Source organism: Ctenocephalides felis, unplaced genomic scaffold (assembly GCF_003426905.1).
Source record: "Ctenocephalides felis isolate EL2017-DRISC unplaced genomic scaffold, ASM342690v1 CF-g0.4_SCAFFOLD_01886, whole genome shotgun sequence".
Taxonomy (NCBI): domain Eukaryota; kingdom Metazoa; phylum Arthropoda; class Insecta; order Siphonaptera; family Pulicidae; genus Ctenocephalides; species Ctenocephalides felis.
This window is the reverse complement of record NW_020538040.1, coordinates 51242490-51269025: the sequence shown is the minus strand read 5'-3', so window position 1 is coordinate 51269025 and position 26536 is coordinate 51242490. Positions and strand designations below refer to the sequence as shown.

The 26536-nt window shown below is 27.5% G+C and overlaps 2 protein-coding genes across 4 annotated transcripts in view; one reads left to right on the top strand and one right to left on the bottom strand.

Annotated features, from left to right (window-relative positions):
• The first annotated feature begins 1586 nt into the window (after window positions 1–1586).
• LOC113376608 overlaps window positions 1587–26536 on the top strand; it is a 417742-nt gene continuing 392792 nt past the window's right edge. For all 3 annotated transcript variants that reach the window (XM_026616593.1, XM_026616589.1, XM_026616592.1), the window contains exons 1-2: window positions 1587–1734; window positions 2382–2434. The gene's annotated coding sequence lies outside the window, so the exon portion shown is untranslated. The remainder of the gene's footprint in view (window positions 1735–2381; window positions 2435–26536) is intronic.
• LOC113375061 lies at window positions 3697–26270 on the bottom strand. The gene is made up of 9 exons (XM_026615013.1): window positions 26129–26270; window positions 20473–20625; window positions 18341–18471; window positions 12489–12744; window positions 10866–11024; window positions 9714–9929; window positions 8274–8372; window positions 4662–4843; window positions 3697–3819 (listed from the first exon to the last, which is right to left on the bottom strand). The coding sequence occupies exons 1-9, from the start codon at window positions 26268–26270 to the stop codon at window positions 3697–3699; spliced, it is 1461 nt and encodes a 486-aa protein (XP_026470798.1).

The window sequence follows — 26536 nt, the reverse complement described above, 5'->3', positions numbered from 1 at the left end:
TTCAAATAGTCACCACTTTGTCGAAAAATTATTTTTTAACTTAACGCTAAACGTAGGGTTTTTGTGAAGTGAGGTGAAAACAAGCATGTTTTTTGTATTTAATTATATGATGTTGTAGAAATCATAATATAAAACGCTAAACGTAGGGTTTTTGTGAAGTGAGGTGAAAACAAGCATCATAATATAAAGTCAGAACATCATAATTTAAAAAAAAACTTTTTTCAATCCAAATTTAAATCCACGATTTCATGATTTTCGCAATCTAACGTATTTTTCCTTTGTCGTGAATAAGGTTTTAAAAAAGAATTCTTTGATTTATTTTAAAAATTAGGTTTTTTTTTTAAATTTTATGTTATTTTGACTTTATATTATGATTTTTCCAACTTGTCGTAGAGTAAGTTATAGTAATCGCAACAAAATCGAAAATGATTTTTTTTTCATATCTTTAAGTTTCAGAGGTTTTGGAACATTTCCGCATACCTCTACAAAAAAATGGATGTGTGTGTGTGTGCAGATACAAATTTTCGTCGACGATTTTGGGAACACGGTTCAACCGATTTAAATAATTTAAAAAACATTTAATTTGTATTGACAAGGGGACGATTTGTATTGATTAGTTTTTGACAATGGCAGGTCTAGCCGTTTCGAAGATACGGAGCAAAAAGAGCCCAAAATGATAAATCAGTATTTGAAAGAACGGAGCGTCCGATTTGAATAATTCAAAAAACATTTTATTTGTATTAACAAAATGAAGTACTTTTTAAATTTTTGTCTGAAGGGAGGTCTAGTGGTTTCAGAGATAGTGTGAAAAAAATAAAAAAAATGTCATTTGGCGATCAAAAATTATCATTAGACATATGCACTAGGCGATCAAAAATTATCAGATATATTATAGTGATTTTAATAATAAGTATGAATTTTGTTTATATTTCAATAGATTTCGTACCAATGTTTATCATTTAGACTGCGATGCAGCGTTTACGCGCTTCGATATTTACGCTAAAACAGCCACACAGCACGATTGCTTTGAAAAAAAGTTCAAAATTTTAAAAAAATTTGAAGTATAAAAAAAATTTCAGATATAAAGCAAATTAAAATTTTTTAAAAATTTCGAAATTCTCAAAAATCTTATTTTTCTCGAAGTTTTCAAAAAATTTTAAAGGTTTTTTTTTTAATTTAATTTTCAGTACGAGAAGTTCTTGCAATTTGCACGATGCCATGTTCCACTAGTTTGACCTCACTTCACAAAAAAAGCATAGCTTTAAGTGGTTAATCCTGGTATATACTATAGCATAATATTATTTTTTTTCTTTAATTTTGGATTACTAGGAGGTTTTATTTTTTTCTGTACTTATGTAACATTGATAAAGATATTATGGTGATTTAAAAATTACTTAAAATTCATGCCTTTACACTAGAAAACCCCTTAAATAAGGTATCGGCTGCTGCTACAAAATAAACCTGTTGAACCAACTATGTTGGTTATATTATATTTGAATTTGTGCCTTTAGTTGCAGTATGTTCTATTAAAAATTATTTCGTGTGATAATTTATTTACTGATTGAATGATTCAGTGTGATTTCATATTTTGTGTGACGATTTATTTTTTGTGCTATTCAATGTACATTTTGAAATTGTGCTTTATGGTTTATGTAGTGTTTTAGTGTTAAGTGTATTGAATTGAACAAAGCTGTGCTTCGTGTTCCTGATATGCCATTTTCTAGAAATTGCGAGGTATTTCAAATTTTTATATTTTTTATTTTTATATTATTTATATTATTTTTATTTATTTTATATTAGAATATAATATATGTACAGTAAATCCTATTTTTATACGGTTCATTTTCATGCAATTTTTTTTTTTGTGCGATGGGTTGAAGGCGATTTTATAACCGTACATTTTTTGTGCGATTGACTATGAAAGTTATAAGCTTTAATTACCTAAACAGCCGCATTGTTGCTCAATTTGCAAATGGCATTTGCAGACTTTTATCCACGGTTCAAATGATTAAAATTTAATATTTTTACAATCTTCGGGCCGAATTTAATTAATTTAATTAATTGAATGCTATTTCATATATCATTGTTGTATTTTTTTAAGTCTGACCTTTTATACGGTCGTTTTCCACCGCATAATTTTTTATTTTATTCAATATATCGTACAAAGTTGATTATTATATGCAAAAATTTATAAAATTTTCGAATACTTTTTTGCGGAGTTTTTATACGGTCCCAAAATCCGCACAAAAACAGGATCCTACTGTATTTAAGAATGTATAAGATTTTCGAATTGTTTGGTAAGTTTTCTTTTATACGGTACCAAAACTGCAATAAAACAGAATTCTACTCTATATTGAACCTAATAAATTATATTTTTTTAGACAACAAATTGGTAATCGTGATGTTCTAGAAAAATTGGCGTTTTCAACAAATGGTGAGTGACTTTATATTTCTATGCATGATTATTAAAATTGGTTTTACAAAAATGCACCAGGACTTTAAAAATGGTCCTATTATAATTTTATTTATTCTTGTTTTAAAATAATTTGTTAAAATATTGGCGCGGCAAAGATTATTGACCTTTTTTTACAAAAATATAAATATTAAAATATGATTGTTATGTTTTTAATGTGAACCTTTTAAATATACAACGAAATACTCAATCGTTCGAATCGCGTAATTTTTTTTATTATGCATTTCTAAAATAAAAACTTCAGTTCGGGTAAACTAGTGTGTGAAAAAATAACGTGATGCTAATTGCGAAGAAATATATTCTAAGGTAAGAATCATATTCTATTGTTTAAAATTTTAAATCAACCAATAAATTACTATCCATTTACATTTATATTATATTGAGCATTTTATCCAATCCACATTTTATCCAACAATTTATTTTCTATTTGTGATTTATTTTTATTATAGTACATCAACATTTTAGTTTACATTAATTAATTACAGTTCATTAATTAATTATATTCGGACAAAATACAGGTACATAAGACTTTGCAACAAGGGCGACTACTTTGTCTTCTTATTGTTTGATAGCACAAGAATTGTAAGGCCAGAGGATCTCTAAAATAGTATGATACATATAACAATTATTATAAATTTTACAAATTATTTCATAACTTTCCTTATTATAGTAAACTTATTTTATATGACATAAAAATTATTTCGGATCGTTGTTATATCGAATTTTTCTAATAGTCTGTCGCCTATCGGACCGTGCATTCCGTTTCTTAATTTACTCCATCTTTTTATCTGCAGTTTCAACTGTTTTTTTACATTAAAAAATAACATATTTATCCTACGACAAACATATTACACACTTTACTTATAAAAAAATAGACTCAATTTAATATACCATTAATATAAGGTTTATGGAAACGGTTCATATAGAGTGGTTGTCTATTCAATGATCTCATGGGACACTTCATTCAAATTAATGTTTTCATACATCAATACCGTATTGAAAGTCAAATAAACTATATTAGGAATAAAATTTAATATATGAGAAATGCAATAAATTTTTCCAATACAATAGATAGATCCAATTAAAAATATAATGATTTTTTTAAGATTTTTTTATCTGTCAATTTATGAGATTTATCATATAAAGTAAAACATAAAATTTTAGTTTTATTTTTATTTTGCTAATTATTTCGAGATAAATTAGTATTTTTTTATTTTAAAAACTTACTCATCATCAGGTTTCCTTCGAATGTCGCGGTCTGGGTATTTTTTACGTTGAAGAAGCAATGTCAAATTTAAAATTGTGTCCATTAAGTAAACACAATACATTGCTAATGCAGCTATGCTCTGCAAATTTTTAATTCAATTCAACTAATTGGTAATAAAATATTAATTATTGTAATTATAAATTATACTCATTGTAACATTATTGAAATACGTGCGGTATCTGAATCATAACTTCATTCAATACTCTGAATATTGTACATTTAGAAAAGAAATGAAATTTGACTAATGGTAATAATTTTTTTCAATTTTTAAAATATTTGAATATTTTTGAATTTGAATATATTATTAAATAGTTGAATATTTAAAAAGTTTATTGGTTTAAATATATTTGGAATATCGATTCCAAATAATAATAATAACAAAAGTAAAACCACATACGAGTATTATATTGTTCTAGGCGTATTTATGCATTCATATTAAATCTTTTTTAAACTTACTTCCTATACAAGTTAAGACTCCGTATTTTTATACATATTAATTATCCTTCTATACATGTTTATAATTTGATAGTAAAATAAAAGATTTTAGTTACTGCCATGTACTAATCCTGGCCATCTTTCTTCGATAACAAATATATTCAAACAAACATCATATTTAAAAAAATCACAATGTTAATAATATCAAACATCAATTCAGGAATTATATTGGCTGTGTTTTAATATTTAGTTTTATTCATGTAATATTTGTTAATATAATCTATATTTCAAAATTTGGTCTTAAAACACAATGCTCCACAACCACTGGATAATTTTAATTTTGGGTGAATGCAAGTGTTCTATGAATGATATGCGATGTACGTTCCACGAATTGGAGTTATTTTTTTTTTCATTTTCAAGAAGAGCAAATGTATATAAATTATCGAAATTTAAGTAGATGTTCTGTCATTAATTGACTTTATTTACCTGCATTCTGCATTGCCAAAAAGCTTCATGCTCATTTTCTTCATAGTTTGTGAGAAATTTCAAATGTATATCAGTTTCACCTTGTGCCATTGGCAAGATTGATATGATAAGAGCTAATATTGTGCCCAACATAGCGATCGATGTGTGCAAAAACATACCAGTTATATTTCCCACCATCACATCTGGATTAAATGTTACATAAATTTAGTAAAGAATAATTTATATATATGCATAGCATAATGTTTAAAAAATTTAACCTATCTCATTCAACTTAAATGACTTTTTCTGGAGTTAATTGTTATATTTTGTATTATTAATTGCACTGTAAACTCAAATAGATAGATATTTTGTATGTATTTTTGTACGATGTACGTTTCATATACTGTTCAAATATGAAGGCAAAATTTATTTTTTTGCAGCGAATATTATTTCATATCTGATCGAGAAAACCTACCTAAAATCTGAAAATTTTAGTATATTCACAATTTAAAATAAAACTGTTTAATATTATGTCAACAATTACTAAATATTTTTGCAAAGAATAGTAAAATATAAAACTAGTAATATTTTTTTTGTTATTGTACTTAATATTTCCAAGTTATGCACCAAAAAGAATCCCAAAAAAGTTCCGCAATATATTGTACTATGTCCAACCGGTTCAATACGATTCATAAAGCAGTAGACATGAATTAGAAAACAAACACCAGCTATTACCTAAAAACAGAGAAATTACATAGCTTTTTTAAATTTTTTTCATATATTTACAATCTGTCTGGTAAGGCATTCAGTAATTTTGGTAACAAATGTGTAAATGTTTTAAATTTGTTTAGAATTTAAAAAAAAAATTCAAGAAAATAACCACATTCATATCCTTTGGGATTTGTATTCAACATATCATAATAAACATAATAATTGTTTTTATTCTATTTTTTTTAAAACTTTTAAATTTCAGTAGCAATTGTTTGCATTACTAGAGGAACCCATAAAGAATGATATTGCATGTATTGTTAGAAAATACGAATCCAATAAAAATAAAATTAAAACGGTCTCGAAATAATGCATAACTATTTGAAAACTGGTGACAACGTTTATCCTCTGAATTGTTACTACGTTGTACATACACGACGTATTCAGGTATATTCCAGTTAATTAGAATTTTATATCATATTCATAAAGTTTCTTTTTATAGCACATTCTATTTCAAAACATTTGAAAATACATGCCATTTCTAAAACAATTAGCATTGTCAAAACTTGAAATGATCGGTTTGTCTTGTCAAAACTCGTTTCATCAAAATCGTTTGAGTTCCATCCTGAAACGCCAGCTTCTTCAGTATTTGGTTGAAATATACTCATTTCTTTACCAATGTTTTTATCTTGGAATGGTTTGCTCATATCAGTTTCACCAAATAATTCATGGAAACAAATGACATTTCATGAGATGAATGGGATCAATCGGATTTTGATAGGCCCGTATCGGTGATTGCCTGTCTAATAATTTATTTGCGCGAGAATTAATTTTATATTTCAGAAAAAGTTTATGGTTTCAGCAGAGAATCCAACACGTGGTTCAATAAATCAATATAAATAAAAAATGTAAACTTTATTAAAAACTATCGTTGTGAAATGTTGAATATTATTAAGTAGTTTTTTAATATCTTTGAATTCAGTAATTCATTCATTGTAAGAATCAAAGTCTGTCTGAAACGGCCGCATCCGAGTGGAAAGGGTTAAGAGTTGATTTCAAAGGAATTTTAAAGAAATCTCATAGTGACTATTTTGACCCGCGTATTTTTTTTTTCATGTAAAGAACTTAAAGTTTTATTAAAGTAAAGAACTAAAAATTTTTATCATTCGTAATCTTACACAGATAACAAAAAACATTTTCTAATATAAATAACACTGATCATTAATTTAGTTAATTTTTTTCTCTAGGTAATTTTATTTCTTTGGTTTACCTTCAAACAATCTGGAGTAATAACAAATATTTCAAAAAAGTTACACTGTAATGCCCATATATTAATATTAACAATAAATATTTTTATACAAAAAATTATTATAATTACAAAAACTATAACATAATTATATTTACTAATACTGTGCATTTACTTAAGAACGTGATACAATAATTTTATTAAATTGAAACAAATACTTACAAAATAATATCATGGATTGTCAAGTAAATGCATAATATGTCTTACTTAAAATAAATTAACTAAAATAAATTATTTCATTATATAGTTGTATTTAAAAATAATTAGCGAGTAACTATTATCGTTCCGAAAATATCATTATTTTCTCTTAAATGATTTTTAAATATATATTTATTGATTAATGGCCTGAAGAAAATTTCATTTCGAATTTGTTGAATCGAAAGTATTTTAGTCCATTTTTGTACCCAACCAAAAATTAATGGTATTATTACCAACTCGAGTCGAAAATTAGATCGTATTAAGACAATGCTGAACTTTGAATATAAATCAGATCCAATAAAAACATATATAATGATATTTTTAAATGATTCGATTTACATATGCTTAGAATATTTTTATCTATTCATAGGAATACTGTGATCATGTATTTGTAATACTTGGATGTGTTTGACATATTCCTAAAATTCCATTTGACTCATTAGTAATTAGTATAATAGAACATGCGTTCAAAATTTATTGAACAAAATATCATTTAATTTTTTTAAGGTGAATTGTTGAAATAGTTTGGTACTAATAATATAATCAAATGCTTTTTTCATACAATCCTAGACTATTTGAGAACTTGCTTGAGGATATTTAAAGCAATAAATACAAACATGCAATAGTTTGTAATTTGTATCAATTTTCCTAAGCGTGTAGATTAATTATTGATTGATAACTTTATATTAAATTCCTTTTCAATACATAATTATTTTTAGCCATTGGCCCTTCAACCATTCAATAATATTACTTCAATAGTTCATTTATAGCTATTTTACCATGTCGACATTATATCAACTACTTCGTGGATATTTTGAAATGTATTCACATATTTTTATCATCAAATTATTGTTAACTTGTAAAATTTCATTTCTTTATGGCCTTTATAAGGTTTGGCTTGAACATTATTTGGCGCAAACAACTAATAATAATATAATTTTCCACACTTAGTAGTGAACTACTTTTTCGAAGTTTAGCTAACATTACTAAATCTTAATTCATTAATTGTCAAATGAAATTTTATGTTGTAACACATATTAATGTTTTATCATTTTTATTTGAGCTCTTCTTTTTATTGACGAAATACAATTCAAGATTCGACTCGATGATATGAATTATGAAATAACCTAAGGATCCTTGTTTTGTTTGAACTACTACTAAGTTAATTAATTAGATTGATATTCTGTGTATATAAATTGGCATTGTACGTATATTATCATGCCGCTTTGCAACCACCACCATTGTATATGAAATTATCATTTTTAGTATATAGCTATCGAGTATAGACAGCTTTGCAGAAATTACTCGTGATATAAATTCTTCTCATAACTTTGATCAGGCCGGAAATCAATCATTTTTTAATTTAGCACAACCTAAAGCTAATCGTAAGCGATTGCAAATTTTTTAAAATGGTTTCCGACACTGTAGTTGCCTATACGCTAATTTGAATCCTCTATTTGCAATGTCCATTATTTCATCCCCGTCTGTAACTGCCGTTAGAACAAACGGAGAAGAAAATGCTGAAAATAAAAAAAAGTTAATTTGTAATCGCTTAATTAAAAAATTGATATATACATACAATATTATATATATATATATATATATATATATATATATATATATTAGGGTGGTCCTTAACAAGAACATTTTCGAATTCCTTTACTTCCAAGGGCGCCAATGCTTCCAAATGAATAAAAAATAAATCTCTAATAGTATTAGCTCTTAATTTAAACATTTAGATAGAGCGCACGTCAAGTGTTTCTTATATTTGTTATTAACATACGTCATTAAGCAAATTCTTGCGCCATCTGTATAGTATTCGTGAACTCAAATATTACGACACATAAGAATATTTATAAACCACTTAACCTCTAATTAAATCCATGTGGGTTGTTCTATAACATTTATTCAACATGGAATCAAAATAATAATTTGAGTTTCAACATCACCAATTAAATAAATATTTTGCCATGATGAACAGGATTTAATTAGAGTTTAAGTGGTTAATAAATATTCTTATGTGTCATAATATTTGAGTTATTCTGAACTAAAATTAAGTGAAACAGATTTATATACTGCACGCCGAATGAAAGAAAAACTATTTGATTACTAAAATTACTTTCTCAAAATAGGGATTTGTTGGATGAAAAAGTAAAAATTTAGGGTTTTATATATATTGTTTATTACCACATTAGTTTTGAAAGTAAACGTTCGATAATTATTATTATAATAAGTGCCAAATATTATATGATTTGCTTAACCAAAAGTATAATTGTGAACCCAGTGTACGGTTGCGGCGTTCTGTGGAAACAATATCTTGTTTTAGAACCACAGCTGCGATGTTTTTTACCTTAGTACAAAAACTTTCTACGAGAGTGAACACGTTTTTATGTTTGAAACTACTGATTTCAATTCCTATATATTTTTTTTTGGATTCGAGGGATGGCCAAGTCGAACAACAGTTTGTTAATTTTAAATTTATTTCTTGGACTGTTTTTTTTTTGAAGTAATTGTCTAACAAAAATAAATGAAAAAATAGATTTTAGTTATTCAAATACGTTCGAGCGAAATTTAAATTTAAAATTAACAAACTGTTGTTCGACTTGTTTGTCTAGTTTGTAAGACCTGCAGCAAAAATTAATAATTTTTTACGAAAAAAAAAACAAATAAATTTTGTGTATTCCAAATACATAATGACTTTTTTTAGAAAAAATAGCTTGGGGAAAAAAAATCCATTATTTTTGCATGAAATTTGATGTAAAAATAATGGATTTCTTTTTCTCCAGTCTAAAATTTTTACTCATCACCAAGAACATATATGTTTAATATAATTTACTAGTCGAATAAATAATAATACTTACTGGAAGTAGGTTCCAGGCCCATCCCGCAAAACCTATCCGATGGCATCGTTTGGCCATTTTGCATAGGGTTGGGTATAACTACAAAATCCGTCGTACACATTTGACTTTGCACAACACCAGTACCCAAAAGGCCTGGGTCCACGGAACCAACATCATTCGTTACAGTAAATGACATTTTATCTCCAGCTGCTTGTGACCATTCTATGCCACAATAGCCTAAATTGACAATAAATTATTAGTCAAAAATTATTTAGTTCATTAATTATTTCTTTGTCCAAATTAGTGGTTTACTGTATTGAATTTCTACGCCAGGTGGTAGCATTTTTCTTAAATGAATAAAAGTATCTTTTTTGAAAATTTTGATTAGCTTAAAAATATATTTCAAAGTTTTAACAATCTTAGGTTTTTAAGAATTGTCAATAATTTATATGCAATATTTATTTCACTGATGATTTTATTGACTAATACTAATTTTTATTATCACCGCGTAAAGTTTTAGTCTAATTAATATTAGGTGGTTGTTTTTGTAAGAATTTATTTTATGTTAGCAAGATTTTTTGTATATATATATATATATATATATATATATATATATATATATATATATATATATAAGCAATTTTAGGTTGGTTGAAAAAGAATACAAAATTTCCTAACAAAATTTTAATGTTTGAATGGAATAATTTGCTAAAAAAGTATATTAATAAATTTTATAATATTTATATTTAACAACCTTATAAAATTCTTGATCATTTTTTTATTGGAATTTTGATTTAGGTTTAGTAAAAAGTTCACGCATATTTTAAATTTTTCATAAATATCAAATATTTTTATTGGCAATTAAAGATCATCACATGCCAATTCAAACTATATATTATATAGTCTCGAAATTGCTCCTTATAACACTTTTTCCATCACAACTTTGAAACCGTCGAGTCTGCTTCTACCAAGAGCATACATTGGCTACACATTGTGAATTCAAATTAAATGATTTTTATATTATTTCAATTGAAAGTTTTACTGAAAACATGGCACTTATGATTAATTCACACAACTTCAGCTACAACTATTGTTCTAAGCGATATGCCATTGTGGCAGTAAAATGTAATGTAATACGTAAAAATATCATAGAAGTTAGGAAAATAACCACACCTGTATCTGGTTTTATGCAAATGCCATAGTTAAGATTGGCAAGTTGCCTGGTGCCATCAAATCCTTGCGAATTGACACCTTGGTGTTGATTTGTACCATAGTTAAAACTTTTAACTACACCTTCGCCATTCCTGTGGTACTGTAAACAGCCTGTTGGCGCTAAATTTAAGAAAAATAATTATATAATAACACAAGAAAAAATATTAAATGAAAGACTGTTTTGTCCTTGATACATTACGTATTACTTATGATACTCTATTCAAAGATTTTTCAATTAATTGCATTTCAGAAGATTGTGATAACTAAATTGAATATAGTTGTTTAACTAATATGAGATACTTTCGTTCTATTTCTTCGTTCTGTTAAAATTAATCGAACAATCAACTTTCGAACAATTGTTAATTGAACTTGGGCCAAATCTCCGATAAATTAGACCTTAAAGTAGCATTGTTATGGCAAGGCTATGTTACGGTCCTTTTGTCATATAAATTGGTAGTAAAAATTGTCAAAATGCACTGTGCAGTCAGGCGTTTTAGGTATAAATTATAACCTAGAAAATGCACGAACGTGAAAAGAAGAATGTTACCGTAACTGCATCTTTCTGATATGTCATAATACATACGTAATCCTAGGTTTTATGTGTAAAACGCCTGATTGCACAGCAAATACATAGCATTTTGACAGTTTTTGATGCCATTTTATATGGAAAAGGGACCGGAACATAGCGTTAATATCAATGCTAGGTTACGGTATATTTTACGAAGATATAGTCTACATAGTGTTCTAAGTGTTGCTGTCCACAAAATAAAATTATGTGCTAATATTTTTTTTTCAAAAATCGAAAGCAATCAATTTAAAAAATCGATGATATTAGTTCATAGTCAAGAAATCTTTTGGGATTCTTTACGATTACTCTATCATGTATTTATTTTTAGGTAGATAAATGCAACGGGTGCACGTGCATATTAATAATGTTTACAATATAGTAAGTCAATTTATCAGTCTTTTATCCAAAGGGAAATTACATATTGCAGATATTTATCCTTTATTACGAATCTTCGGTCAAAACATTAACAGATTCTTATTTTTTAACATCGTCAAAAGATTTATATCATGTCAATGTAGGATTTAAATGTCAATGTAGGACAGTTGTAAATATTACGTTGAATAAAAAAAGATTCTTATTTTTTAATTTATTCACTGATTGCTAATTAACGGTAGTATATTTTTTGTATTTCTAAATCATCTTTTAAACGCAAATCCTTGTGAATTACCGGGATTCACGATAGTTACATTTATATGAAATTTAATCGAATCTTTTCATCGCAATCACGAATTTCATTAATTATGTTCAAATATTTATGGAAAATTTTAAATGATTATTGGGGATAATTTTATTTTTGTGTAATTTTTGGACTCCGTGGTAAGCTATTTTTAGTAGGTGGAACACAGCTGTCAATTAAAATTTAATTTGTTTGTAAACTGTTCTAAATTCTTATTCTTATTTTTCCATTGTTGCATTCGGATGATCATAACACCTGTGATCATTAACTTCATAAAGCTGATTTAGTATAGCTTGCAAATGAAATAAGCTTGAGTATATCTAAGTTGAATTTTTCTTACCTCGATGAATGGAATCGCATGCGATTTGGGCAATTTTAATATTAAACCTTCTGCTATACGGCAATGATGCGACAGTATCAACATTTATGACTATGGGTTCCTCTTGATCGAAATCGACGTAGACGTGTTGATCTGTGTTATCGCCGCACAGTGTCGGCACGGGACTTGCACCGCCGTTCACGGTTAAGAAATCGGTCATGCACACGCCGTCGCCGTTCGGGTGGGCTAGATCCAAATCGAGGAAATCGATTCTCACCTAGAAATTGAAATAATACTTTCAATTATTACACCAAAATATGTTAGCTTCTCTAATAGTCCAGTCATTTAAGCTTAAATTAGGTAAGAATCTAGGAATTCGAGATACCCAGCTGTAAGTCTGTAAGTACTTGTATATTTACACTCTAAAGATGTCTCAAAACCTACATATGGTATTGACACCCTACCATATGTAGGTTTTGAGACAACTTTAGGGTGTCAATATATAAGTATTTACAGACTTACAGCTGGCTATCTCGAATTCCGAGGTGAACTTAATATAATGACTGGACTATAATGTTTTATCAAAGTTGAAACTAAATTGAATGATTCGTGTAACAAGTATGTACATTGTGTACGAGTAAGGGTTTGTAACGAATTATGCTCAAATCAAGCAAATTTTCACTCTAATATTACAATTATTTTTGTGCTCAAATTTATTATTCACCAATAATAATCATAAAATTATTCTCAATAAAAGTTGAATAGCTTTGTCAGAAATTAATTAATTTTCCGTAGGGTGAGTTATAGTAATCACAAAAATCTCAAATAATAATTTTTATCCATCTTTACGTTTCAAAGGTTTCTGAATATTTTGGAATTTTCAGAAGCGTGTGTGTGTGTTTATTTGTGAGTATGCGGATATAAATTTTTCTCGACCATTTCGAGAAAATGTATTAACCGATTTGAATAATTGAAAACGCATTTGATTCGTGTTAATGGGGGAAACATGCTGATTAGTTTTTGGCAAGGATACGTCCAGCCGTTTCGAAGATACGGTGCAAAAATTGCAATAAATGGCAATTCAGAGAATTGCGCAGATTCAAAAAACGTTTAATTTGTTTTGACGAAATGAAGAACTGATGAACTTTCTGGAATAGCAGGTCCAGCGGTTTCGGATATCGAGTAAAAAAAGCAAAAAAATGATCATTATACATATGCATATCAAATTATCAGATATTTTTTTTAGAAATTTCAATAATAAATAGATATGAATTTTGTTTATATTTTAGTTTTCGTATCATTGTCCGTTAGACTGCGACGCGGCGCTTACGCGCTTCGATAATTTATCTCAGTTAAGGAGCGCGATGGCTTTGAAAATATAAAAAAATAAAAATTTTCAAAAAAGTCAATTTCAATATTTCAAAATTCTTAAAAATCTATTTTTTTTTTCAAAGTTGTCAATAAATTTTAAAGTTTTTTAAAATGCTAATTTACAGTATGTTTAAGTTTCAGCAATTTGCTTTAGGGTATGATGTCATGCAGTAGTTAATAAATCATTTTGAGCTATACGATTAATTTATTTGCAATATTATGTGATTCAAGTAATATTGATATATAATGTATAAATTATTAATCATCATTGGCCATTTAATAATTTATAAGCTGGATGAAATTGAATTAAAAACTTCTAATTCTAATAATTAATTTTCTAATAAGAAAAATCAGCAATACAAATAAATGAACTTTATTTAGAATCAACATTTGTGTAGCTAAACCATTATTAAAATTTCATTATATATTCATTTATCATAATGCGTCAAATATACGACAATAAATAGAAAGACTTCAAAAAACAATTAGTGCAATGGTCTTTTGCAATAGTTGAAAGTTTTTTAATTAGAAGGACAACAATGAGAGAAAGTGAAATTTTGTTATATTTGCTAGTGAAATTATTAATATAAAACATTTGGTTAGAGTTATGCTATGTAATATTATTTTTTCTTATGACATGACACTTTCTAACGATGTTATGATAAGTAGTGAAATTTTACCAACATGCAATGCAGATAATATGAACAGTCTACAAAGAAATACTACTAGACTGTTTTAAATGATTCAAATCAATTAATGTATATGATGGATTATTTATTAGTAATGGAATTATATTATTTAAAATAATACTGAACACGGTCTACACAATAATACTATTAGGCCGTCTTACTGATTAACATAAAGGAATGATTTGTAATGAAATATTGTATGAGTAGTGATAGAGGCATAGGCTATAAGATCTCTTATTACATTTAAATATACTATTATATGTATATTTAATGCAATTTTGATTTTGAAAATATTTATGATTAGAAAAATTACATTAATGTAACTTGTATGCGTGTTAAGCTTTATTTAATTATAGATAATACTATGGTACACTCGAACTCGAATAATATTTCTCATCAATATTTCTTCGTAAAAAGCAATACTTCGATAGGGTATAACTGTAAGGTTTTACAATTGCAGATTAAATTGAACTTTCCTCGAAAAATCTCAGAATTTTTACTAATGAAATCAGGTGTTTCCAAGGCAGAATTTTGTGTTGTTTTTTATATTTTACACATACAATTTCCTTACCATGCCAAACTCATTAAACAAATTTGCGGTATTGTGCATTATTTAATTTTGATTCAGCTACCAGACAAAATCATGAAAGTTCATGAAGCATTATATTGCTTTATTTAACATTTGCGGCATTGCATTTATTATATATAGCAGTATTTAGTAAAGCATTATTTTGTGTTGAAGGGCGTATTCTAGTGTAGAAAAAAGTACTTTTTTCTATTTTCAAAGTTTAGCTATTTAAGAATGTGTTCGAGAGGATTTGTAATAATTTAAACTATTTTTTGAGATCTGCTGTTCGGCCATGATAATTCTCTTCTGTTTTCTTCGATTTGCAAAACTTTAAACGCGTTTTTCTCAAAACTGTTTTTTTTAATACGATGGCTACGATTTTTCGTGTTCTATTGGACCGAAATTTTTGAAAAATGTTCTTTATAGACTTCTCTCAGAAATATACTAGCCTCATCTCGGAAATATAATTTTTACTAATATTTTAGAAAAATTAAGAAACTCAAAAAAGTGGTAAATAATTGATACTCCTTTTTAAAAAGAGTCACTATTTGTCAAAAATTCTTCTTTTAACTTAATCCCAGCACATTCATTCATTCATTCATTTCGGATTACTAGAAGGATTGCAATCGTGGGCAAGGTCACGTGTCAACTTTTTGATACCTCCGATTTCAACCAATGTTAATTTTTAAAATTAACTTTTTTTGTTTACATTTTTTCAGTACTCTTGTAACGTTGATAAAGAATTTCACAAAAGATGATAGTATAAAAATGCATTGCATTTTTTACGATGATTTAAATAAAAATGACCTAAAATTCATGCATCTACACTAGAACACTCCCTTAATTTCCAAAATTTGATTCTCGCGAATTGTATAGAAAAGATCCGACCACGTTTTTTTATATACTCTGTATTTTTTCTTTTTCTTAGTTTTGTATTTGAATAGGTAACAAGTCAATAAAAAGCCTGATGCACTTATTCTTACTTGTGAAAATCGAATCACAATATTAGCCAACACTAGCCAAACGTTACTGGTATTGTTTTATTTCTTGTTGGCTGGTTTGCTTATACTTCACTAGTTTGCTATTTTATACTTAGCTAGTTTCCATTGTAAATTAGTAGATAATGCAGACTAAATCAATAGATAGTAAAATTAAAATCAATAACATTAAATTTTTACCATAAATTATTATTTTCTAAATATGGCGGATAGGAGCACAGTATTATTTATTTCTGATCTAATGTAATATGCAGACTTAGGAAAATGAATAGTTTTTTTGCGAAACATTGGTGAGAATTTATATTTTATTCTATTGTTTTGCAACACTCAATAAAGCTACGACCAATAAAGAATAACAAATAATAAAGAAAAATGTTGTGGCACTAAAATTACAAATTATGTTTGTTTCTATTTTATATTAACGATGAAATTTGTGAAAATTATTAATAACGACTTTAAGGTGATAAATTTTTTGATCTTTATATCAACCATGAAGTTTGTGAAAACTATAATGAATTTAAAGTATCATTATTGGGGATAATTAATAGCAATTTATATTATGTATATATAACAATTGATTATTTATCATTTGATTCCGTTAGATGTCAAAAAGCAATATTTACTTCATGTGGACGACAAAGTAGCTACGAATGTTCTATTTTAAATGTTTGCCCTCAAAGTTATGAAGTTGATATTGACTTGTTTTCTGTCATCTAAATACGAACTTGGGTGTGTGTTTTAACAAACAGAATCATATATGCATATTTTCTCAATATGTCAACATATGCATTTTGCTCTTAATTCTTTGAAGTAGCATTATACTAAATGGCACGTCAAACGGTTTCAACGAGCACCGACTTTCCAGTCAGACATTTACTCGCTACAAACGGTATAATTAATTCATTATCTAATTTTAAAGATTATGACCAACCCATTTCTTGCCAATAAAGATAAATTGATCTTAGGATATCTCTATATCAAGATCATTCTCAGTTAATCTTTTAACTACTTAACTGTGATAGACGAGCAAAATTTTGTGTATTGAGTAAATTCGTCATGCGTATAAATCAGTCACTATTAGATATTTAACTTGCCAGTTTTTGAGAGAAATTGGGCAAGAAAAACAAAACTTTTTTCTAAATTTTATGTTGAAAATATGAAATGCTGTGTTGGAATAAGCAAGCAAATAAAAAATATCAACAGTTTGAGGTGATCTCAAGTGTCCCGGTTGCACTGCTTGAAAGACTTTACCAGATCGCATATAAATTGATTTTTGTAAAATGGAGTTTTTTTTTTAGAAGTTATCTGCAATCTGTGTGTAATACTTTGCTAAGCTGAATATCACTCGCCCGAAAGAGTTTGAGTTCTTACTTACTAATTATTGTCTGGTATCTAATTGAATTGCGGTGCAAAGAAGTAAATGTTGGTAATAAAATTCTCAATTTAATACAAAAAATCGATCTTTTTAGTCGTATATTTTAACTTATTTTATGATTGGCGAATATACTGGTTATGACTCGATTTTTATAATACAAAACTATGTGCATTTGTAAATTAAAGAGCCACAGTTAACTGAGTAAGTTATCTGATAATCTGTTATCAGAACGGTGCATAAAATTGGGTTTGGACCGTCAACGCATAAAATTGTAAATGCGAAAATTGCAGTGGCGTATGAGAAAAAGCTCAAAACTTTATTTAGAAAATAAAGTTTTTATTTAAATCCGATCTGAAGCCCGTGTGGACTTACGGCATTGGACTATGGGCCTGCACAAGTAAGTCCAATTTTGTTAAAATGCAGAGAATATAATAAAAGATTTTAAAAAATATTACAAACGCATCTGGGTACTCATAATTGTTTGAAAATACCTTACGCCAATGAAGTAATTAAATACAGATTCGTATATAATAAATTGAGTTTCTTCCTAGTTTCTACGACCAGTTCTCAAAGCTCAAAAAGGCTTATGGACATTACTTGGCATTGATAATCACTATTTGGAGTGATTTCTTTATAGATTTGTTCTCTTAAATAGTGTTAGCTTTATTTTAATCTCATTACAATAAGTTATGAACTTGTTAATCTGATTGCTATTTATATCGATATAATGTGCAAGTACTAGACGACTTACCGGGACAGTAATTGAATTGATCAGTTGTTTTTTTGTGAATGTAATTAAATATTAAATTATGTATCAATTAATTAAAATTATATTTTCGTAACTATCGTTGTTATTTAGTCACTTGACTAACCTGACAAATACCTGGATTACAACGATGTATCGTCATGGAGCATCGGGTTCCTCCTCCGTATGATGCTGGAAAATTGGGATTCACGAAATACGTGTTGTTGAGTTTGCTGTTGCCGCCGCATGTCCGTTGAACTGTGAAAATCGAATGTTGTTTTCCTTGTATAAAACGATATTTATTATTTAATTTAATAATTTATATTAAGACTAAAATATAATATCAAATATATTAACATAAATTGATTAAATTTAATTTCACACGCTATGTACGTATTTCAAAAATACGGATTATATAGATTATTTAAGAAATATTTCATTCAATTTATAATTTACTGTAATTTATGATACAGTTGTTTTATAGTTACATATACGAATTATAAAACTATCTCGTTCAAAGTTTTTTTTTAAATTCATTGGATTGTGAAAGTACTTTATTCAAGCATTTTTATAGTAATAAAATATGTTCTCGTTATTGAACAATTCATAAGTCTTTTTATATTTAAACAAATGTGATTATATTTACACAAATGGCTAAATAATATTTTTACACTATTTAATTCGTTGATTCTTTCTATTTTGATGAGAATAGCTTTATTCTTAATTATACTTTACTCTCACAAATTTGATGTTTTCTTGAAAAGCAAAATAAATTACACTGGGGCCTCGCTTTACGGCCTAGATACGTTCCCCGAAACTTGGCCGTAAAGCGAAAAGCCGTATAACGAATCAGTTATTCTAATACGTATTCATACAAATTCAATGGGATCGGTTCCAAATTTAATAAATATATAATATGGTTTATCATTCAAAATGCATTTTATTTTTTATTTTGTTTAAATTATAAACATATTTAACAAGAACATAAATTTTACATAAAATAAAAAACTTCAAAAACATTACATAATTTCCAAATAAAAATGAAACAACTAAAACCTACAGATCACTGTCACCATCATTTTGCGCTGCTGGTTTGAAAAATTTGTCTAAAGTTGTTTGTCTTATCTTCTTGTCTATTTCTTCCTTTAGTGATTTATAACAGCTAATGACTGAGTTAATTCCTCGAGACACATTAGCGCTACGTTCGACGTCAGGATCGTTTTCAAGGAAGATGTTCATTCCTTGTTCAAAATATGAAAAAGCGCTCGACATGATTTTTGATGTTAGCTGTTTGGATACAACAGGTTCTGTATCTTTATCAATTGCCGGATCTGCTTGCAACTGAATGAGTACGTCATATAAAAGAGGTCCCTATCAGCTGCAAGTAGATCCTGCACATCAGATTCGTTTAAATTTTCAAAACCGAGATTGCGCAATATATCGACATAGAGAAAAAAAGCCGTTGTAGCGAAACATTTTAGGCCGTATATCGAAAACGTGCCTTAATTAAAGAGGGCCGTTATAGCGAAAGGCCGTATAAAGAGCGGCCGTATAGCGAGGCCTGGGTGTATTAGATATTTGATACAATACGAAATTTGCAGCGAAATTATATGAAGCCTAATAATTGACTAATTTTTTGTACTCATAATAGTATTTGTTGATAAGTGTAGTTTTAAACTTATTTTCATTAAATGAATTAATTGAAACATCAATCAGATCCTCATCTTATTGCAAATTACTATGTGAGAATATTGATTTTAACACAAAAAACTTATATTGAGCTTATTTAAGCGAAAAAAATTATGAAAACATCTTGATAAAAATCGTTCAATTCAATTTAAATAAAAATATGCACGTTCTGCGCCATTCATTAAAAATCTATTTCGAGAGTGCTTTTTGCGGGTGTGTCTCAGAATGGAACAGTGATATAATTTAAGATATCATTATCAATAAAAATGTTGAAGTATTAAAAATTACGCTTCTAATAAACTAAAAATTACAATAAAAATTAAAATTACTAATACTTCAACTCATAGTGATAAATCTTGGAGCAAAGATCGACACAAAACATGTCGTCCATAGACGACACCTGTACACACATCACATAATGCTGATGTATGCACAGGTATTCGAATGGATGTCGTAACGAAAGGGTTAAAATTATAACTGTCATAAACTATTATATATATATGTATATATATATATATATATATATATATATATATATCTTTTATAAATAAGGTAAAATTAAGAACTTACAAACACAACATGCACCAATTCCTTGAGCACATTGTCCAGATCCGACTCCTACTTTGTCATGACACTCTTTCTTTGTATAACATGTTCCATCCAAATTGTTTGTAGACTTGCATAAATCATTAGGAAATCTGACCACCGTGAAGTACGGGAAAACTGTAAATGATTAATTTATATATAGATATTTTTAATATTTAATATATGCAATAGAAAACTGGGATTACTGGGATAATGTTTTTTTTAGATGAAACGTTAATGGGGACATAGGTATTCACAGCTGTAGTACGCATAATTAAATATAGGTCATTTACAAATGCGCTTACACAAGTCTAGATACCTATGCATTTTTGACACTTGTAATATTTATTTTACTTATTAGAAATAGTATCTTAAATAGTGATGCAATAATAATTAGTAGCGGTTTTTTGACACAATATGTTATATCAATGAATAAGATCATATTTTGAGAAAGTGTCTTATCGTAAGTCCAAAATAATCGGAAAATACATACTCTTGCTAGAACAATATTAACAAGTCTATTCTGATGTTTAAGTGTATCGCCAGAAAATGCTTAAAAGTCAATATCAACATAGTTTTAACACGTTTTTTTATTTAAATTAAAGGGAACTTTTCTCGATTTTGCAATCTATTAGATGTAGATGATCTTGTTGTAATTGCATATGCATTGATTAGTATATTTAATTCAAATGATTAAATGATTTTAGCAATCATTTATGATTGATGATAAGTATTGCATTGCATTGGATATGAAGACTAATTACTTTTTAAATTTAGTGGTTCTAATGCTATGAGAGTCATCTTTTGAAAGACAATAAGGTGAAATTGAATTATATTTTAAAGGATGTTATTCGATTAGAGAAACAGACTAATGTTAGAATTTTCTGTTTCAATAATTATGCTTCAGATTGTGTACATATATATATATATATATATATATATATATATATATATATATATAATATCGTAGTATCTTACAGCTATTAGGCAATATTTCATTGATTAAACTGAATGAATTATTTAATAAAAACAAATCTTCAATGAATTTTACTGCTAGGGATGAATTTTACTGCTAGCATTTAATGTTTCATTAATATTTGTTTATCCACATGCTTAGCTATCTTAGCATTATTAGAATAACAAGTTTAAGTATAAGCTCCTACTTTTTTATATAATTTATATACCTTTATATAACAAGGATTCTAGTGATTTTACACAATGCATAATAACTTTTTACCAAGGTAAAACTCCTATTCATTATATTTTTTGTTATACTTTTTTTGAAATTTTGATTATGAAACATTACACTAATACTGTAGATTTTATTTTTGCCATATTTGTGATGTTATTTAGCTATTTTCCAACAAGTGTTTTGTACAGAAAAAGTTGTGTAAACGATAAGATAAAAATCGCTCATATATCTAATCGACCTTGTTAAATCTGTCCCTAAAGAACAATTCATCAATTTCTTAAAAAATGGGATATGTATATTATATTTTTTATAAAATCTTCTAATATAAAGAAAATTATGAAGTCAAGCATTATAGTAATTAATTTTTTTTCTGATTTTTGGTAATGCTTTGTATTAAAGGATACAGATTACTAATTGCATATGTACAGTGTTTGTGAGAATGTATTTGCAAGGATCAATTTGCGTACGTTGATTTGTTCTTATAAAATAAATATTTGCGAGAAGACGTTGGATAATTCAGAAAATCATAATTTTAGCGAGTGCCGACTCTGATCCAGTTTCACTAACTAAGCATATATAACCTCATAATTGTACGAGCAGCATATCACATTTTCACGTGCTCGACATTCTAACAAAAAGTCAAATTCACTTCGCTTGGCGCAAAATTTAACCTTGCCACAATTTTTTGGCTTTCAATGCGGATATAAGTTACAAGATAACGGCGTTTTTACTTAACGTTCAATTAACCTGGAATTCCAATATTATATTTATGGTGGCAATCCCCTTTTACTTTCAGGACTCAGATGATTGAACGTCATTGAAATTATTAATTTCGCTTTTCTGTAATTGTGCGAATAATTTGTGTTGAAACTTAGTTACAGATATGTACCAAAGCAACATTAATTACATCAGTTGGGCTATTTTCAGCTAAGATCTATTATGTTGATATTATGCTGAAACTTCTAGTATCTTTTGAGAATTTCCTTTATATATTTATCTTACATAAATATCCTTATAATTATTCGCACAATTATAAAAAGCGTTTAATTATCTGGCAAGTCCTAATGTACTTAATTTTCAATGTTTGAACCTCTGTTAATGGAACTTGATTTGAGGAAATGATATGGATAATTGAATTGAAGAGAATATTGAACAGTAACTAACCTTCCTTTAAAAAATCGGGTTTAAAACTTTGTGTACCAAAATTGAAATGCTGATTGATTTTCTATTCATAGTATAATCTTACAATTTAAAACTTATTTTTGTTGTATATTTTTGTGTAAAGTAAGATGTACAAGTAATTTCCCTAGTACTTTTCCTAGAGTATTTTGAAGTTGCCATGCTCTTCAATCAGCATTACAAACTCCTATTTTATAACTTGGTTTCAATGGATTTGCTTTGCCACGAAGTGCTGAAGAGCATTTTATACATATATTATTTATTAAATTATTATTTCACTAATAGGATTTAATAACAACTACTATATTACATCGTGAAAATATATTCTGATTTGATGAAAATATATCTGATGATCTGTGTCATAACGAACGTGTTCGATCCGCGCTGTACTAGATTTTCATCCATTCTGATTATTTACATGTTAGTAGAGATTTTCCTACGTTTCTGCTAATAATTTGAAATATTTGATAGTAATAACTATATCTGAAAATGTAATGTTCAAAATTGAATTATTTGTAATATTACAAAATTTAGTGAATATACGCTTTGACATATATTGATACAATATTATAACGCAACTACATAGCAGGTCATAAACGAGGTTAAACGAAATTTGTGAAATTGGCCACACGTTACGTCAGTCTGAATGCACGTTTCTTCCGACTATCAGTGAAATATATTTAGGCATTTTTTATTTTATGTAAATTTTTTGTGTATCAATTAAATTATTTCGGATACTTCTTTGATTGTTGTAAATTACCATAAAATAAAGCACATCAAATATGTGAAAATATTTGTTTACTAATTATTATTCATATTAATTTGTTTTTCTTTAAATTTTGGCATTATTATTTATCTTGTAAGAATGACCGGCCTAAACAATTAGATTGATAATTAAAAATTTTACAACATCTAAAATAACAATCTAAAAAAAAGGTTTAAATAATTATTAGTTAACCAAATCGAAACAACTATATTTTGCTTTTATCGTCTTTTTAGGTCAAAAATAGTAACTATATACAAAAATCTAAACTTGACTTGACTAAAATTCAAATTCAATATCAAATAGTCTATTCCAATACATATTAATGCGATAATTAACTAAATATTAATTGTTCTTAAGACCTAAGTAAATATTCAATATTATGTCAATAAAAAAAAGCCTTGATATTTCATATAGGTACAATTTGGTTGTCAATTTTCTTTTCGAAACCGTCGAAAAATTATTTAAATATCTAAATAGTATCGATATTTAAAAATTAAATATTAGATTTTTGAATTATTATTGCAATTCGATTCCCATAGTGATTACATGTTTGCATAATGTAACGTTATCATATAAGTCTTTTTCTTAGGATGAAAAATTTTCGAAGTATTTTTTAAGGAAATGGAAAATATTTTTTTAGTAAACATATTACTATTTCGACAAATTGAGAATTTAAGTTCATGTACAATATTGACAAATTTATTTTAGAATTTATTTTAAATGTTTTGAATGGCACTTTTATGAACAGAACAAGAAGCTGAATTATGTAGCACTAAAAACATTTGAGGAAGATCATATGAATTTGTAATTTATTGTTTAGCAGTTCAGTCAATTATTTGATGTAAAGGAGATTAATCAAAAATGCATTACATATTTGAAATTCGGCAAAAAATATCGTAGCCTCATTTGTAATCTTTGTACATCGAATCCTCTTCATTATATTCATAAATTTATAAATTTAATCATATGTTGAATATTATATTCATTGTTTAAGTTTTTCACTGAAAATAATTTTATTATTATTATTATTATATTATTATTATATTATTAGATAAGGCGTTAATAATATAAACATTTTTCATTAATTAGAAGAAAATAGAGTAACTTCGGTAATATACAATAATTTGAAGGTTACCGCAAAATATTTTTTACCGCATCAGTTATGAAATATTAGTAAAATTATAAATCTTGATTTAATGTTTTAATTATTTTTAAGTTACATATCGTTAATCATGAAATGAAATTATAACATTTAATTCTTCAACATATATTCATATATTGCTTGAAATTAAGGGAAACGTATGAAATATTTAATAAAAAGGTTTAGTGATAATATTTATTTTTATGAAAAACTCAATTATTTGTTTATAATATTTATAAACGTAACAGCCTTTCAAATTTTTTAATTGAAAATTGTGGGATGAGGATTATTCTTGTTTTATTTTTGACTATTTTTTATCGTTGAAGAATACTTTGAAAAAGTCATTTTCTCATATTTTCAAATCATTTTGCTCCAAGTATAAAAAACAATTAGGTAAATTTAAATTTCTTTTTACTAAATCATTATCTTTGATTGTTTTTTCTATCTATGATTCATTATTAATAGTTGTTTTCAGTAAAGTTTAAGGAATCTCTACTCTATCTTTATTGCCGGCATCTCTACCGTTAAAAATGATTCAAAATAAACGTTAAATTCAAATCGTATCGAGCGTTTTGGTGCACACTTTTTGGTTTCAAGAGTATTATTTAAAGTTGAAGTAAATCTGGAAATGAAAATTTTTGAAATAAAAGGTTGTATTTTTTTCTTGGACCGCAATCACCATTTGACATTACATTGTTTATTGTGATGATTATTGTTTCTTTTGATGGTTATTTTTGTTGCTATTTGCTATTAGAAAGGAACTCTATAGTTGTCCTATTCCTTTTTGATACATTTTTATGGGAAGGCAACTTAAGGGTTGTCTTTTTCTAATTGTGATGATAATATACTTTGTAGTATAAAGTAGTTGTCTTATTCTATTTTTGCTACATTTTTGGAAGGCTAATTAACGATTGTCCTTTTCTAATTCTGGTGATATTATAACGTTTTGCAATAATGACCGACTAGGGTATTTTCACTTGGAAAAACCTATATATATATATAATATTTTTTAGGGAAAATAAATTTCGCTATTGTTCGATATCATGCTACACCGCTAGATTTGAACTCGAAATATTATGGTTAACTTCGATCTATTCATACCCGAACGCCTAATAAATGGCTTTAAACATTTTTTAAGGACGACCAAAATGTGATGATGTTTTGGATGGAATAGGTGCAAATAATGAAAAAGAGATAGAAAAGCTTTGGTCCATAATTTTGGAAACCTCATGAGCCGGCAATAGCAGTATAAACAACAAATAAACGTCGGAGTATATGACTAATTAAAGCGTCGTGTTGACAAAACGGATAGAAACTGAAAATTCTACAGTCGATAAAGCTTGATAAGAAGAATATTGCATACACTTAGGATGCCTTGGGTTGAGACTGGAGGTATCCTTGTAGCCATCCTCATCTTCCAATTCGTTTTCGACGTACGCGCCGTACGTCCCAGACGCGACTAGAAGCATGATGAGCAGCGCCCCAAAGCTTTTCCATACCGTCATCTGTGCACTGTTTCACTGCGCACTTTGACACTTGACACTTGTACACAAGGTACAACTAAATCACTTAACTGCTCCACACTGAACACTCCACAATCCCGTATTTGAATTGATTGATTCAGATATCACTATTATTGATCGCACTTCCTAACATCTACATATGGGTCCTTCACTGTTTTACCAATTCGCGACGGCGGCTTAGATGCACGTTGAAGCTCTCGGCCCAACGGGGACTGGCGCTGATGAAGAATCAGTACTCGCGGACGAAC

What these genes read in the sequence shown, in the direction of transcription:
- LOC113375061 (XM_026615013.1), bottom strand. Translation starts at nt 26,270, where the DNA reads ATGACGGTATGGAAAAGCTTTGGGGCGCTGCTCATCATGCTTCTAGTC. An exon ending in GTAATCCAGGTATTTGTCAG is followed by an intron (nt 12,745 to 18,340) that starts GTTAGTCAAGTG and finishes TTCAATTTCTAG; the next exon opens with GTGAGAATCGATTTCCTCGA. An exon ending in AGCGTATAGGCAACTACAGT is followed by an intron (nt 4,844 to 8,273) that starts GTCGGAAACCAT and finishes CATTTAATCCAG; the next exon opens with ATGTGATGGTGGGAAATATA.